Here is a 14,540-nt window from a genome sequence, read left to right on the forward strand (position 1 = left end):
AGAAAGGGAGAAAGAAAGAAAGGGAGAAAGAAAGAAAGGAAGGATTTTCCCTGACTACTACTTGGCCAGATTCTATAGGGGATAGAAGAGTCACACACAGATCAGACACACTGCCCTGACAGAGCACTTGGACATGAGCTGAAGCCAAGAAGAAAGTGAAGATGAACTAAAAGTGCTGATTACCAAATAATAAATGGCAAACTAAGATATGCAGGTGGCTGCATTTGTGCTCATTAAGCAAAATCTGGGACAATGTGGATCAATTATATTTAAAAGAAACAGACCATGTGAATCCTTAGTTTGAAGAAAAGGGTGTATAGGTATGCAGGGAAAGCACACAGATCTTGGAATGCTGACCATAGCAAAACAAACGGTTCTAAAGGGACAGACATGAAGCAATTCCTGATGGGAACAATGAAAGGAACAAGTGGTGTATGATTACAAATGGACTTGAGAAAAGCCTGAATGAGAAGTAAAGTAGGCAGCAAAATAAGCCTCAATTCTCTACATAAAGAGCAAAAGTGTCAAAGATTTGAAAGATGTGCACCAAAACCATGGCTTGGTCACCTTGCTGCCCTGTCATTAGGAGTTACAGAACTGTAGAAAGTCTGAACTGAGTAGGAACCAGAACTAGGAGATGTCTGAGTGAAAAGGCAAATGCCAGGACAAATCCAAATAATTATACTCCTCCTGCATCCCCTGTTGCTGCACCAAAGGAACCGGGGTGATGGAGCACAGCCCACAGCAAAAACAAGGCAAGAAGAAGCCAGGAAGGAGAGATGTTCGGTTCATGCTGAGACTGGGGAAAGAGGAGAAAAAACACTTACTTTACCAATTGTTTAATTCTACATGTTTAGTTTTTTCTCAATACCCAGAATCAGTGATCAGAAGGTTGTGCTAATTGTCAAGAACTTCAATCAAGTAAAAATTACCCAAGTTGAGGCTGTATTGCCTGTGACAGCATATACATAGTCAGAATTGAGGCAGGAACTCAGGCATTGAACCACAAGGGGAAAAGCACCCTAAGGAATCAATTGATGTTATCAAGTAATCTGCCTTGGAGATTAAAGAACACAGAGCAATAAAGTGTTGTAATAAAAAAAGCTTTTGAGTCAGAAATGGGAGGCATAGGGAGAAACACACATTTAATGTCAGCACATAATTGCTCCATGTGGACAAAATCAGATGCCTTTAAAAAGATTACTGCTAAATTCTGTGCTAGAGGATTCTTCTCCCATCAAGTGTGATTTTAACTGTAATCAAAAGGAGACAAATACAAAAAGCAAGTTCCAGAAACTGCAAAACAAGAGGGACAAAGGATAAAGATCTTGTCCTGCTCCAGTTCTCTTTATATGTGGACACGGTGGCACTTGCACATCCCGAGATGTGCAAGTTGCAGGTGCATCCACTGCTGATTCAGCCTCTAACTCCAAAATCCACTGTAGGCTTCCCAAAAAAGGAAAGCTTCTTCTATCTCAGAAAACTCTCCACCCTAGCAAGATGAAGCATTATCTTCTAAGGGCCACTTAAGGGGTTTCAATTCATCAAAGGTGTGAAGGAAAGGAGGAAAGAAGGAGCAAAAACAGACACCTGTCTCTGCCACCTTAACACCAGCTTGTCTTTGCAGTCAATACACCAACCAAAACTGAGGAAATCAAAGAGAAAATTGAGAGAGAACCTTACTGCAAGATTGATTTGCAAGGACTACATCTTCCAGTTCTGTTCTGAGCACACAAATTGTTACCAGATCAGGGATGTGAAAACTGTAATTTTGGAACTTTACCTCATGTGTCAGTATCAGTGGAAATTCTAAGTATCTGAGCTCTGATCTCCATGCCCCCATCCCTGTGGGGATTGCTTGGGGCTTTAACATTATCAGTAATAGCCCAAATAATGTCAAGTGCAAATATTGAAAATGCTCCAGCAATGACATCCCAGAAATCCTGTCAGTAATTCTGTGTTCAGTGTAAGGGTGGGTAATACAGAGACAAAACTTTGTCTCTGCTATTTGACACCAAAAACAACTGCAGAGGAACAACAAACAATTGCCACCCATTGGACCAATGTTTGTCTTGTGGTAATGGTGCTCTGTGATGTCATGTGATGTGTAATTAAGCAAATGAAGCTTGCTTTTAGAGAGCAGCACTGAGCAGTTGCCCTGACCCCACCATGGCTAACAGTGGTACCATCTGTTCACTGTCAATGTGTATCCTGCATCCCTAGTATTGTTGTCTCCTAAAATAAACAACTTGTATCACAAGATAATCTTGATCCTGCCATTTCTCAACTTTCACATTCACTTACAGTTTTACATTCTTTTAATCTACTTTTCCTCAGAATAAGACACGCACCTATAGCCCCTGGGGATGGTCAGAAGCATGGTAAGGTTATTTGTTCATGCTGAGAGCAACACAGCCCAGCCTGGATGGAAGCAGGTTAAATGTTAACACATCAATCTATATCCAGAGCTCAAACTAAAGCAGTGCATTTTTCCAAATATTATTTGCTTGCCCTCAGCCTTACTGTAACTGCTCTTGATTTTGGATTGTTGCTGTGAAGTGGGGCTTGTTTTGTTTGTTTATTTTAATGTGCTGTGATAATAAATACATCATAGCACACAAGCTGGGATCTTCTGCACCTTCTCTTGCATATGCAACACTGGGCTGTGATTAATCTTATTTACATTTTCTAAGCAGTTACTGGAAACACAAAAGGTGGTGATAACAGGGTGGTCCAGGGACGCATGAATGCTACACACGAATATATGCACTTGGAGATGTCAGTTAACTTGCACATAAAAAAGTAGAAGTGAATTTAGTTTAAAAATCAGTTATGCTGTGGTCTATCTTGCACAGCAACTCTGGTCAACCATTCATAGCATGTGGAATTCAAAGAACATGTTATTTGTGTATAAGATCAGAAAAATTTCTGATATTAAACAAAATATTGAAGAGCATTACCCCCAGCAGGCTGAGTCCCAGGCAGCTCCATCACCACCTTTCACTGAAAGACCATGAACTTGCTTCAGAAAGCACAGGGCAAAGCAGAAAATCCCCATGAAGTGCAGTGCTAATTACTAATGTAGTTATGTTCTGCTCATTCACAAGTATGGAAAAGTCCACCTTTCAGTTGAGCTAAAGAAAAGCTGAGGCAGAGTGCAGCTAAAGCAGGAAGATTTATATACAACTCTTGTCACTGATTTATCTAAGAACTGAGTGTGGTTCTTATAAAGCAGGAGATGGCTTTGGGCTGCTATTTAACTAACAGTGCTGGTCAGGCATTTAGGCCTGGAACAGCAATTGGATCAGTGGAGCCAGCAAGGCCCACCCCAAAAATGCCATCAGGAGAACTCTGGTAACTCACTAACTCCTCCTTTGGGAAGCACCTCCCACCTGGTGCATGTAACACCACCTAAAAACAAAAGAAGGATGAGCTTGTCTACACTACATTTTCAGAGTGTTACTTGAAAACAGTACAAAGGAAAGCAAAACAAATTCTTCCATTAGCTGGGGCCTTCCTATCTCCAACCTCAATCTCATTTGCTTATACCGCCAAACTTTACATAAATGTTTTCTATCACTATTAATTTAAATAATTATTGGGCAGAAGAAAAAAACCTGCTCAACCATGTCTCTCTAATCTAGTAATTAAATCCACCTGTAAGAGCTGAACAATTTGTGTCTGTGACTATTAATGCAGTCAAGTATTTTACATTGGGTGTTGTAACATCACAGCCAGAGAGACTGAGAAACACAGCTGGAAACTGAGCCATGTTTTGATAAGGAAAATCAACCCAAGCTGCTCAGCAGGCAGAGGTCCTGACTGAGGCAGATGTCCCATTCTCACCAGGCTGTTAAACACAGGATATATTTTATCTATTCTATCCCTCTTGCAGCAGAGTCTCAGCCAGGTATTTGCCTATCTTCAGCCAGCTGGAATTCCATCCTTTTGCATTCTGCCTCTTTGTGATCGACCACCCCAATTTGATATCTCTGTTGTGTGGTTACTCCTGCAGAGAAAATATTGGATTTTGTCCAAATGATGGAAAAACATGCCCATTTAGATTACCTGAAGCTGATAACCTTTCTAATGGAAAGTTCCCATCTGGCAGAAATATTGCAAGTGCATTTTTCAGGGATGTGGTTCCACTGCAAATGACCCAACGTTATACACCATAAACAAAGATGTGAAACTCCTTCAAATCCTCCTGAACAAAAAAATGAGCTCTTATTCCAAATGGCACACATAAATACAATAGTGGTTAAACTTGGGAAACTGCCCAAAAATTGACAGTGTCAATGCATTTTTTCTCCCTTGGAAAATGCAAATACCTTATTTAATGATACAGCAGAGAGATCCATGAAATCATTACACAAATAATGTGAAATCTGATGTCAAAGTTTTCTGCCAAGTGACTCAATATAATGATAATATGCATTCCACAGTATGTGGGTCATTATGAAAAAACACCATCATCTTATTTTTCTTTAATGATTCCTTATTATCTCTCATGTTATATCAAAATTCTATGTTTTATGAACATATAATGCAAATGTATACTTATTTTTCAATATGCCTATATATATTATGTTATATATTATTGAATTATATCATGATATAATATAAATTATATCAATTTTATTGACTATATCATTATGTAATGATCATTATGATCATTATATCATCATAATATACATTATATCCATGTATATATATAAATATATACATATCTCATGTATTATAACATGATATCTATTATAACATGTTGCTCTAGTTTTGAGTAAAGCTATTTCCTAAGCTAGGATCTAATTCTGTGCTGCAACATGAATTCTTGTCTGTGCTTTGGAACTGAAGGCTGTTTTAAAACAAAAATGTTTTAGAATGGCCCCTCTTCAAATGAAAATGCAATGTGCATTCACAGTATTGCTGACATGGTAATATGTGGTTGATGATGAAAAATAACTGGTTAATTCAATTCCTTGTGCCTAGTAAGCAGCTCTGTCAGCACGATGAAGTTCTGAGGCAATTATAAGAGGACTTTGTAAGATTGGTTATGAAATGCAGCTCCAGAATTAGCAAATAAAAGAACAAACAATAATGGAGAATAAACACTGCTGGAACACAGGTCATCTCACTAAGCTTTTTATCCCCATTGATCAGTCCTGTATTTTATGTAATACTGTTGCAATTAATTGTACTCTTTGTTATTGTGCATTTTTCATTTTTTATAAATGGAGCAGCAGTCCAATTTGGCAGTTTAGGCCATAGAAAACAAATGTATTGATCATTGGCACAATCAGGCATTTCTTCTTCAAAATTAACACATCTGTGCTGCTTCACACACATTATCTGGCTCCAGAACTAGAGAGAGATTAGAAAGATTGCAAAACAAACCTTGTCTTAGGGGGGAAAATGTTGTTTTAGAACCCTACCAGAGCGATGAAAGCCGACCTGGTTGGCAGGATGGGGACCTGCATCGATGGATAGCATAGGGAGCAACTTCCGCATGTCCCAGAGCTTCATCACCCCCGAGGAGTCACAGGAAGCAACGATATCCCCCTGCCAAAGATGGAAACAAAATCAAGGCATTGCTTCTGTGCTTCTGCCAACATCAAAGCCTCTGCCACAGGGCTGGGCAGCCACACACAGCAACTGTATTTAAACAAATAAATAAAGAAGCTATTATATGTGAGGTTATCACAGTGTCTTACCAGCTATTACTTATTGACTTGAGTAGCAAAAAACAACATGAGTTCTAAAGAGACCAGTTCAGAAGAAACTGGAAATACAAAGGAGAAAAAAGGTCATCTTGAATTCTGACACCAGTGTCCCCTAAGAACAGGCCTTGTTGTCCTCTTCTTCTCACACAGCCACAGGATTGGCCTTTTAGCCCTGATTTTAAATTTGTCTGCTCCTGTTTTCCATGTGAAGAGTAAGATGAGAACAAAACAGACACTCCTTCCCTGCTGTGTATTCCACAGCCACCCTAAGGGGAAAATCCCCATTCACTTAAGGGTTGCATTGGATGATCCTTCTGGGTCCCTTCCAGCTCAAATATTCTGTGTTTCTCTGAGAACCTCCCTCCTTTTAGTGGGCCAGAAGCATGCAGGGATTATGCAAGGAAAGAGAGCAGGAACATGTCTCCCATGCCTCTGTTCAATATTAACTAAAATCAAAACCAAACCAAACCAAACAACCCCCCCAAACAAAAAAACAAAACGAACAAAAAACCCCAAACAAACAAAAAAAAAAAAACCCAAAACAACCCAACCCCCCCCAAAAAAAACAAACCCCAAACCCTGAAAAGAGTCTTTTAATATGTATCATATAAATATATGTAAAAATCAAAGAAGGCAGAGCAAAGGATGTCCAAACATAACTTTGTTTAGCTAATTTCTCCCACTAGAACAGAAAGAACTGCCCAGCTACCCATGTAGAAACATTTACTTTTTTTAAATAAAGATTCAAATCCCTAAGGAATCTCAGCTGGTGTGCACCACAGTCATCAATGTCTTTTCCAACTTAGGCAAGTGCAAGATTATATTAAAGAATATTGTTTGGAAAGGGAATCACAAGGGCATGGGACTGAAAATCAGGTGAAACACAAGTCAGACACTGCATCCATGATTTATAAAAAAATTAATTTATTTTTTACATCTTCCAAATAAATAGTACCTGAAATAAATGTGTGGTGTTTTCTAGCAAATAGAGGATTTAAGATCTTAAAATATCCATCAGCTTCTCAACTAGAAACTAATGGCTTGCAAAACACTACCCTGATGTAAGTATAATTAAATCTTTAGGTCCATCTGGAGGAGATATAAATATCAAAATTCCATTTTGGCTTCTTACAGGGACTGATACAGACTTAAAACCAAGAAACAAAGTAATCATTGCTTGAAGAATTCAGCAGAAAGGTTCTCAGAACCTGCTGTTTTGCAAAAAAAAAGTCAGTAACCATAACTATACCCCTCCCCACACAGGGCCATGAGCATCGTGGCTCTGTTGAACTGTCTCACCAGCTATGCCCACTGAATTCCCCTTCACTTCATCTGGATCCTTCCAGCAAGTTCAGCCTGTACAAAGGATGAGGGCAAGCAGGCTGATGGGGAAACAAACAACAAAAAACTCAAAAAAACCCCAGCTACACTCCAAATTGTTGTGTGGCTTGAACTGGATCTCAGGAAAGCAAATTTTTATTGTGGGGAAATAAACTCCCATCATCACGCATATGAGACTTGAAGTGTCATCAAATCCAGTCCCTTCCTCTTACAAGCAGTATTTTCATACATTTGCTGTGTTTCAAGTGCTAAATTCCACATTAGCAGCAATTCCCCCATCCACCCCAAGCTGCTGATCTAAAGTAGCCCATGAGCATAATAGGAGTATAAAAGTACTTGTTCACATGCAACCTGTGTCTTTTAGATTAAATAAAAGTGGGTTTTTGCAGCAAAACTCCTCCCTTCTCGCCTGTCCCTGATGCATTTAAATTCCTGTGACATCCACATCCCACCTGGACACTATTTTTTTGGACTATAAAAAATCAGCTCTTCCTTCTCTCCTCCCCACCCTTTCCCAATAGCATTGAGCCTGGATTAAGTAGGCATGTACCTACCATTGCTGATGTTTGAAAAGCACCTCCTGCCAAACTGATTACCAATTTTGGAATAATCTGACTTTCAGAGGGGCTTGGGATGCACATCTCAGCTGAGCAGAGATTTTGGTGGAGCTGGCACACATGAGTAACTACAGAGTGGGATGTCTCCTTCCCTTAGGTCATCACCCATCGCTCCAGTAAAGGGAAGAAGAAATGATTATGTGTGTACAAAGATCCCTCAGCATAAATACCTGGCTTCTGGACCAGCTCTTAACACCAGCCTCTCTCTTCACTTTCTTCTGCAAAGATTATACCCATCTCTATCAATGGCCCACTTAGGAAATCACCAGTATCCTTTACACTGGTTATTTCATATCCTTTAATATGACTTTGACATATGATTGCATTTTACTCTGGATTTTTCTTTCTATCCAGAGTGACATTTTAACAAAAAATTACTTTGGGGGAGAGTGTGTGTGTGAGTGGTGGTTTTGGTTTGGTACAGAACATGTGTGCCTTCACCCTTGCTTCGTATGTGTCCAATAAATGAGTTCAATAAATGCTGCTTAATTACAGCTTTGGAAGCTCAGCAATTGTGACCCAGATCGATGGAAAGCCCAGCTGGGTGAGACTGCACATAATCCACTCAGGGTAGTTACAGAAGATGCCCCAGTGGGTGCTCTGTGACTCCTCCTTGTGTCACCTACAGTTGCACCCATGGATTTCCAATATGACATTTCTCTTGTAAATAACAGCCCAGCCCAGCTGATAGCTGTAACAGCACCAGGAATGTGTCCCTGGAACTGATATTATGCAAACCTTGATTAGAGTCAGTCTCTGCTACAGTGACTGCAGATGTAGAGCTGACTTTGACCTCCTCACTGGCCCCAACAGGGGGATCGTTACTCGTGGCATAATTATGAGAAAAACACTCTAATTTACTTGTATTACAGGTTTTGCCTTCTATAACTAATTTTGCTACAGTAGCTGGCACACCACAAGAGAAGACCCATTCCTCACCTTCTCACAATCTTGCTATCCCATTCTCTGCCATGCTTATTTCCCCCATTGCTACTACAGACCCTTAAGGTAAACAAACCTCCTGTCTGGCAGGAATTTACACAATCCAGCTGTTTATAGGTGCCAGATCCACTGCACCACCCTCACTCATTCTGGGCTCAGTTGGGTTCAATCCCTGCAAGGGCTACTCATTGAAGAGCTGGACTCGGTGATCCTTGGGGGTCCCTTCCAACTCAGACTATTCATTGATTCTGGGATCTGTGGCCACACCAGAAAGGATGAACCCCCTGATACTTGAACAGCAGCAGTGCTGGAGAAACCTGCCCTGGGAGCACCATCCCTGTGTGCTGGGTGACCTAGAGAAGATGGTCCTGCTCCAAAGCATTCACACACTGTCTCAGTGGCAAAGATCAACTAGTTCTTGCTGTCACAAACCTGAAGGCATTTAAACAATTTCTTCCCAGAGGCCTTGTATCAACAAAGTGTGTTTAAAATGTAACAGCCAGCTGTGTATTTGGCCTGATTTCTGTGATTAGACAGCACACCTCATCAGGAAACAGAAGTAAGAAAACAGATTTCTGGTGGCAATATGTCAACACACACAAACAGGTATTTGATCAGCCTTGACACATTCTGCCCACAGACTTATTACAAAATGCATTAATTATCACCCATCTTGAGGAAGCTGCTACACTGAGAACATCACAGAATGTTTTTGTTAGTGAGCTGGATATTACACTTCACCACTTCTTTGCTCTATTCCACACCTTATCCAAATCAAGTGAGCTGGAGATGGGGGAATCACAACTTTTCAATAGGAAGAAATAAACCAGGAATGTAACCAAGCTGAAAGAGTATTTGGAACTACACACCATTCAAATAAAAAAGAAAAGGATAAGTCATATGTTAAATGAACTAATTTCCATCTGGCCATGGGCCATTTTCAGAAGCGTTTAAGGCAGAATCACTTTGAATTCTCCTGTGAGCTTTTGGCTTTTTCATCCCTGCTACAGTTATTATTTTAGTCATTCATGGAAGCACCCCCTGCCTATCTCATGGTTTTCTTGTTTCTTGCCACACTGAAGTTTTTTTATGATGTGTTTTGGATGCTGTATTTTACTGAACAGCATGGTGGACCATCAGGGCTTGACTGATTTTCTACACATAAAAGGAGAAAACAATGAGTTCCGATGAGAAAAGGTGCAAAAGCAGATTCCCCTTGTTCTGATTTCCATTTACACTACATTTGCTGCTGCTCAGCCCAGTTCCATTAGCTCCTTTAATGAGAGAGCATGTAGAATGATTCTCTAACACTGGTCAGACTTGCTGCCTAGTCTATAGGATCAAGCTGGTACTGTTTCGTGTGTGCACGCTGGAGTAATTAAAGAATTTATACAAGGATTCAATTAGTTTCCATTCAAAGACTGGCTCTGTTCCAGGCTCTACTAAAAGGACTTTGCAAGTCTTTAATTGCCTCCACAGTTCCACCCTCCACTCTTTGCCTTCCTGCCAACTTAATGAACATCTTTATATTCCAGAATACCTCCCATTAAAATGGACAAGCTCAGCTCCATATATATCACTATCCCAATCTCAACTGACACTTGCAAGCAAACCAAATAATTGTTACAGCAGGAATTAAAAGACTTGTTTAGTTTTCAGGAAGTTTTTAAAATCTATTTCCTTCTTCCCCTTTCTTAAAAAATGCATTTTTTTTCTTCTGAATATTAATGATTAGCAGTGGGACTAATCACCAGGTACACTTTAGGTAAAAAATCCCTGAAAACTGCTGTTTCACGCTTATGAGAAGGATAAAAATTTGCATAATTACATCTATTGCTTGTAAGCACACCTCTGGATTTATTGCTGAATGATCAATAATACATGAACTGCATCAAGTTGCTTTATCTTATTTGGACTGCAGCAGACTCCTCCCAGGAGCATCCTCTTTACAACTGAAGGCAGGTCAGTAGTTGTTTCATCATCTTTTGCACGTATTTTTAAAAAGGTGAAAGAGTAACTGAATAGTTTTCACTATGACAAGTTCACTGCTTTGCAATCCTTTGATTTCAGGACAGACTCAGCTGGATGAGGTGTATTTTGAGGGGCTAGTGTGATGACTTTGACATTTCCATCAACCCCAGTGGCAACAGATCCATGGTAGGCCCCTTCCCAGCCAGAAAGAAGCTTGATAATTACTACCCCTTTCCATTACTCCTGGAAACCTGGTTGAGCTCAGGCATGACAAAGGGCTGGTGAGTTTCTTATTGGTCCTACCAATCTTTTTCCCAGTCTCTGAAGTCAACAAAAGGAGTTTGTTCTGTGTACACAAAGCTGGTGGGAACTCCTGGCCATTGAAGTGACAGTTAGCAGAGCAGCCACCTGAGGAGCAGCTGCCTCAAATGGAGAGGCTCCGATAATCTGCATTTCTAAGGCTCCCCATGGGACACATCCTAAATCACTTAACTCTACCCCCATTTCATACACGTTCAAGTGAGTGTTCGTAAGAGGAGTCATTACCTCCCACATTTACAGCGTGAAGCACATCAGAAACCTGGGGAGAGTTATTACCTCAGGCCTTGTTGCAATGCAAAAACTAAATACACTTCATAAAAATAATGAGACACACATGCAAGGCATCCAGAGCCCTGTCTCTGTGCCACCCCATCCCACTATGGAGCAGCAGTCAGCAAGGGCAGGAGGAGCCAAAGAGAATCCAGGCAGAGGTGGGTGAATCTGCCGAAGTAGTTACAAGGAAATAGTATGTAATGTCAAATTAAGCCAAATGAATTATGTAAAATATGATAAAGATGAAGGAAAATATGCAGATGTAGTCCATTATTAGACTAATGACTAATCAATCACCACCCATTTTTGAAACATCATGCTTAAATCATTGCAGTTTCAAATGAAATTAGCACCTTCTTAGAAAGCCATGGAATTACTTAGCCTGGTAAAGGTACAGAACTACACTGATTACACTTTCAAAGTGCAGTGGTCTGTGCTTAACAATTATGTGAATCCAGAGTGGGGGAAAGCAGTGATTAAGGGTTATCAACAGGCAGTGCCAGTGTTTTCCCATCTGCTTTTTTTCCTACCTTTGTCCTTTTACAGCTTTGAGTTCTGCATTGTGATCGAAGTTGCAGTGGACCAGTTACATTTCAAAGCAAGTGAAAACCCAGAGCTCATGAAACTGGGCTCTGGCCCTCACGCCCAGTGACATTTTTTAGACATTTTTTACAGCTTTGAATAGCCACAAACTGGTGAGACACCAGCTCTTGTGGGGGTGAGGAGAATCCAAGATATTGATGCAAAAACAATCACCTCAAAGCTTCACTGTTGTTTCCTACAGAAGAATCCTCCAACTTTCTTGGCAGCTGTCAGTGAAGAATTCCTCATTTTGTATTCAGCAGAACTATTAGAAGTTGACCCAAGAAGGTGGCTATTGTTGCTTTCAGAGTACATGGAGACTCAAAACACCCCCTGTGTCTTCCTGTGTCTACTCCGCTAAAAGTAATTAATTTAGCCCCACTAAAAGTAATCCATGGGAATGGCAGAACTTTGTTACAGTTGTTGCAGAGTTTCCAGTTCTACTGACTTTTAAAAACAATCAGAGATCATGGGTCTCTAGTTTGTGTACATGCACTCTGCAGGCTTTCATCTTGCTGCATGAAACAGGGGGAGAATCTCTCTTCCCTTTGTCACATCAAGTAGCAGGGAGTGCCTGGTGGTGTGTTTGAGGAGCACAACACATGCCAGGATTGCAGAAACTCTTTCCATAAATTTACATGAGAAACCATTGCAGTCCCTGCAGAGTTACTGCTCGCAGTAGTTGACATTGCACTTGTAACACTGCTGCAAAGGGAGCAATAGCTTTTGCACAGAGGTTTAAAATAATCACATTTGTTTTTCCCTTTCTAACCATCAAAGAAGGGTCTGAATTCTGAGAGCTGTGCAGAGAGAGGAGATGAATGATAATTGCCATTACTGGCTTTTCTCTGTATTTTTGAGAGATACCATGACTCAGAAAGTAAAGTTAGGTGACATCATTACCTGATTAGACACTCCTGAGAGCAACAAGCATAAAAATTCCTGGCCTACACCATATTTGTGCACAGGCATTTTATTACCATTCAGTTCCAAATGTGAAAAACTGGGTAGTATTCTCTGCAGTAATGTTAAAATGTAAAAACAGATATAATACGTTCTTAAATTCATAAATTGAATTATTGGCAATTGAATTGCTGAAATGCAAAACTGTTCATTTTAAAATGCAGAACATCTAAGTCACTGAAAGAAAATGAGTGTCAGTAAAGTACATGTGCTTTTTTTTAAAGAGAAACCACCAGAGGAACAAGTAAAATCATGGAAGCATTTAGGTTGAAATAGAGCTCTAAGATCATTGAATCCAACAAAATATTTGGCTCCTTATCTTGTCTTTGGGTGTTTAGTAAGGGGAACTAAATGCATAAAGAAAAAATACCAACAGTATTAGAAATGCATTCACAGAATCTTACCCAATTCTGAGCTCCATTAAGTGTGTGAATCTCACAGTTTCAATGTATTTCAGGTAAAAGAATGATCAGTTCAACAAATCTCATCCCATTATTTTGAGAACTACTTTACAAACAACCAGTTAAATATCTATGGTGGTCTGATGCTGCTGGGTGCCAGGTGTCCCCCATACCCACTCTATGATTCCCTGCCTCAGCTAGACAGGACAGAGAAATAGAACAAAAGTTTTGTGGGTTGGATTAAAGACAGGGAGGTATCACTCACCAAGCACTGTTATGGAGAAACTGGGGAGCTGTCATCGAGCACTGGGGAAAAAAATAATTTAATTTATGTAGGAAACTGGAGGAATGGTTAACAGGCTCAAAACAACCAGGTGGCAAGTGGGGTGGAAACAGGATGAGCTTTGTCTCTTTCTCCTCCTTCTTAAGATAAATTGTAAACCAGACAGAAAAATTCCAGTCAATGCCTTCTTAAGTACCTTGTTGTGTCTGGGTAAGTTAAAGTTCCTGAAGTGCCTTACTCAGTCTGGATGTTGTTTTAAACTTTGCCAAGTACCTTATTCTACCTTAATATTCTAAAGTTTGCAAGTCAAAAGTTTGTTACTGAACCACCCGAGAATTTTGTTTCTCCCATGCATTGCCCAGATTAAATCAAACCACCCTTTCCTGAGCCCACTGAGCAGGACAGGCCATTACACCCTCATTGACCTCAGCATCCCCACTGCCCTCACAGCCCTCACGGTCCCCATTGCTCTCACAGCCCTCACAGCCCTCATGGTCCCCATTGGTCTCATTGACCCCACAGCCCTCACAGACCCCACAGCCCTCACAGACCCCACAGCCCTCACTGACCCCACAGCCCTCACTGACCCCACAGCCCTCACAGACCCACAGACCCCACAGCTCTCAGTGACCCCACAACCCTCAGAGACCCCACAGACCTCACAGCCCTCACTGACCCCACAGTTCTCACAGACCCCTCAGACCCCACAGCCCTCACAGCCTTCACGGTCCCCATTGCTCTCACAGCTCTCACAGACCCCACAGTCCTCAGAGACCCCACAGTCCTCACAGACCCCACAGCCCTCACAGACCCCACAGCCCTCAGAGACCCCACAGACGCCACAGCCTTCATGGTCTCCATTGCTCTCACAGCCCTCACAGACCCCACAGCTCTCAGAGACCCCACAGACCCCACAGCCTTCATGATCTCCATTGCTCTCACAGCCCTCNACAGCCCTCACAGACCCCACAGCTCTCAGAGACCCCACAGACCCCACAGCCTTCATGATCTCCATTGCTCTCACAGCCCTCACAGACCCCACAGCCCTCACAGACCCCACAGCCCTCACTGACCGCACAGCCCTCATTGACCCCACAGCCCTCACAGACCCCACAGACCCCACAGC

The 14,540-nt window shown here is 41.2% G+C and overlaps 1 protein-coding gene across 3 annotated transcripts in view; it reads right to left on the reverse strand.

Annotated features, from left to right (window-relative positions):
- The window catches only part of SPAG16 (sperm associated antigen 16), a 359,993-nt gene that overhangs the window by 95,922 nt on the left and 249,531 nt on the right, over positions 1-14,540 (reverse strand). The window contains exon 15 of one of the 3 annotated variants that reach the window (XM_033516153.1): positions 5,452-5,559. In XM_033516153.1, coding sequence (XP_033372044.1) covers positions 5,452-5,559 — 108 coding nt within the window. Of the gene's footprint in view, positions 1-5,394; positions 5,560-14,540 lie in introns of all 3 variants that reach the window. The other 2 variants (XM_015635568.3, XM_033516152.1) reach the window with 2 other exon arrangements.

The sequence above is a fragment of the Parus major genome, chromosome 7 (assembly GCF_001522545.3).
Source record: "Parus major isolate Abel chromosome 7, Parus_major1.1, whole genome shotgun sequence".
Taxonomy (NCBI): Eukaryota; Metazoa; Chordata; class Aves; order Passeriformes; family Paridae; genus Parus; species Parus major.